We start from the raw sequence: 3,244 nt of genomic DNA on the forward strand, positions 1-3,244 counted from the left end.
ACGGCCCAAGGACAAACAACTACACGTTACATCCAAAATTGCTTCCGATGTATGTATCACACATGCTAAAAATGCAATGCTCTAGTTTTCTATTATTTATTAGCTTTTTATTATTTTCTAAAATGGTCGAAACAACTTAAACTTGTAAAATGCACAATAATAAATCATACAAGTATATTAATTAAACAAAGTAAAATATACGTAGGTCGCTATAGGCGTGGGAAAAATTTGTAACCCCGTGCAATACATGGGCACATATCTAGTACATGATATACGGGGTTGGGCCCCTTGACCTCAAGGGTCTAGTGCGGCCGCATAGCTCAACCCTCCTAGGGGTCAGGCCTGACTGGCCTTCTAGGAGATGACACACCTAGGGCGTCGGCCGAAGGTTGTTGGACACGCACGCCTGATCCAGATGATGATGATCGATCGATGGGGAGAGTCACGCGCATCTCTAACCAACATGACGCTCACATATGCTGCTGGGCTCTAGACAAAGAAAGGCCCACTAAATACATTAGTCTATAGCAACACAAAAAAAACATGGCAATAATAATATGATATTGTGTCCATTTAGGATTATAGTTGCCATAAGTACCTAACAATTGTAACAGCACAGAAGATTATTACAACCCCAGAAAACCATAGCAATAGGAACATGCTATTGCATCCATTCAAAATTCTTATTGCAATAACCACCTAGCAATTGCAATACCATGGAAGATTATTGCAACCCAAAACAACCATGGCAATAGTTATAAGAAAAACAACCAAATCCAATATAGTTGCAATAACACAAAGTAATTGCAATGGAAACCAATACTAATGCAACTCCAAAGCACCATGGCAATAATGCCAACTAACTGCAACACAATTCTAAATTAGTTGCAGTAGCAAACGCTTGTTGCAACGACTAATCACAAATATTGCAACACATTTAGTCCATTGCATTATAGGCGCATATTGCAACCATTTTACGAAAATGTTGGAATATGATCCCCCTATTGCTACCAAATTAGTGGTGTTGCAATGGTGTGGTGTGGCATTAGGGGGAAAACCTTGTAGTGTAAGGGGGAGCCTTTAATACCGGGTCAAATAACCGGTACTAAAGGGGTATTAAAAAATAAAAAAAGAATCCACCGACCGGAGCCCCAGCCTAAGCCCGCACTAGAGAGAGGGAGGGAGGGAGGCGACGTACTTACATTGCTCAGCCATCGCTGCTGGTTGCTGCAGCTGCCGGATCTGAGGGAGAGGTGGCTGCTATTCCAAGATCCACGCGCTTCTTGCTCCGCCACGCTTGTCGACGCTCCACCATCATGCCCTCCCGCTGGAGCTCCACCGCTCCCTGCCCTGTTGTTGCTCCTTGCTCCGCCATGCCCTGTCGACGCTCTGCCGCCTCGCCGCACCCTCCCTTCTTTATGGATAAAGTGAGTAAATTAAACTGAGTTGGCTCTCGTCACGCCATGCAAAGTGGCGTGACAAGAGGAGTGCATGTCATTTCGTCGTGCTAGCGTGGCACGCGAGTGTATGTAGCGTAACAACGTTATTTTATCGCACCACGTAAGGCGGTGCGACTAATAATGGAGGGCTTATTTTTAAAATGTTATTTAAAAAAGATTAAAATTAAAAAAATTAAGCACAGCAGAAAAAAACCCCAAATCCATATCTCCCGATCCCTAACCCGAACCGGCACCCCGGCCGCCGCCGCCGCCCGACCCGCGGTTAGCTCTTCCTCCAGGTGTATCTCCTTCCCCCAGCCGAAACCCCTCTCTAGTCTCCCATCTTCTTCACCGGGAGACCACGGAAAACCCCCTCCTCCCTTCCTCCGCCCCGGCCGCCGCCGCCCTTAATTCCTCCGCTCAACGCTGATGATGGCGCCATCACAGAGGCCAGCTAAGAAGATGGTGTCGAGATGCAATCCGGAGACTGAGCGGGGCACACTCGTGTTCGACATCGCCGGCTACAGCCTGCTTAAGGGCTTGGGTGACGGCAAGTTTATCCGCTCCGCCTCGTTCGCAGTCGGCGGCCACGACTGGTGCATCCGGTACTACCCTAACGGAGATTGGAGTGAAGATTGCAAAGGGTACGTCTCCATCTACCTCGAACTGATGAGCAAAACCACGGGGACTGGGGTAATGGCGTGCTTCGACTTGAGGTTGCTCAACCAAGCCACTGGAGATTCCAAGGTTTTAAAAAATCAGGTGATAACAAGGATGTTCGAGGGTGTACACTTGGTCTGGGGAACTAAAATTTTTATGAAGACCTGCGAGCTGGAGACGTCACCGTATCTGAAGGATGACCGCATTGTAATCGAGTGCGACATTGCTGTTGTCGTGGGGACGCTAGTGCATGCATCGGAGACAGTGTGTGAAATCTATGTTCCACCCTCAGACTTAATGGATGATCTTAGGAAATTGCTGGAGGCGGAGAAGAGGACGGACATCACATTCAAGGTCGAAGAAGAGGTTTTTCAAGCCCACAAGTTTGTTCTCGCAATGCGATCACCTGTCTTCGAGGCAGAGCTTTACGGACCAATGGCAGATAAGCGAAGGCAGATAATGATTGAGGATATGCAGCCTGCTGTTTTTAAAGCACTGCTTCACTTCATCTACACAGATTCATTGCCAGCAATGGATGATCTTAATGAGAATGAGAAGGAAGAAATGGTCAAGCATTTACTTGTTGCTGCAGACAAGTATGCCATGGAAAGAATGAAGTTGATGTGCGAGAGCATCATTTGCAAGCGACTTCATGTTGACAGTGTGGCTACCACTTTAGCTCCAGCTGACCAGCATAATTGCAACAAGCTCAAAGATGCTTGCATTGGATTTATCAGTTCTAAGAAGAAAGATGATGTGATGGCAAGCAAAGGTTATGAGCACCTCAAGAGAGTATGCCCTACTATCTTTATGGATATATGGGAGAACGCACCGAAGTCTCAGAAAATCTAATATGTTTATCCTAGGTAACTTCTGAGTAGTAGTTTAGTTCAAGCATAGCCTTGTTAGTTAAAGCCTTGCTTGATCTTCAGTTTGCAGTGACTTGTTGCATGAAAGGAGTAGATTTTGCAAAGTATGAGTCTGGTAGTGAAGTTGAAACATAGCTTTGTCAGTTAAAGTTTTTCTTGTGCTTCAGTTTGCAGTGACCTATTAGAGATGAGCAGGTTTTGCAGAATGCAGAGTATGTGTCTGCTATGTGATTATTCCCCACTGCTTATTACTACATAGATATGAATTGATGCTAT

The 3,244-nt window shown here is 45.8% G+C and overlaps 1 protein-coding gene across 1 annotated transcript; it reads left to right on the forward strand.

Annotated features, from left to right (window-relative positions):
* The first annotated feature begins 1,871 nt into the window (after window positions 1-1,871).
* Window positions 1,872-2,951, forward strand: LOC101757355 (BTB/POZ and MATH domain-containing protein 3). Its single transcript, XM_004974259.1, has one exon. The coding sequence runs from the start codon at window positions 1,872-1,874 to the stop codon at window positions 2,949-2,951; it is 1,080 nt and encodes a 359-aa protein (XP_004974316.1).
* Window positions 2,952-3,244: the final 293 nt, after the last annotated feature.

The sequence above is a fragment of the Setaria italica genome, chromosome VI (assembly GCF_000263155.2).
Source record: "Setaria italica strain Yugu1 chromosome VI, Setaria_italica_v2.0, whole genome shotgun sequence".
In the NCBI taxonomy this organism is placed as follows: domain Eukaryota; kingdom Viridiplantae; phylum Streptophyta; class Magnoliopsida; order Poales; family Poaceae; genus Setaria; species Setaria italica.

Bases quoted from the DNA above. Each gene is read 5' to 3' on its own strand.
- LOC101757355 (XM_004974259.1), top strand. From the start codon at position 1,872: ATGGCGCCATCACAGAGGCCAGCTAAGAAGATGGTGTCGAGATGCAAT.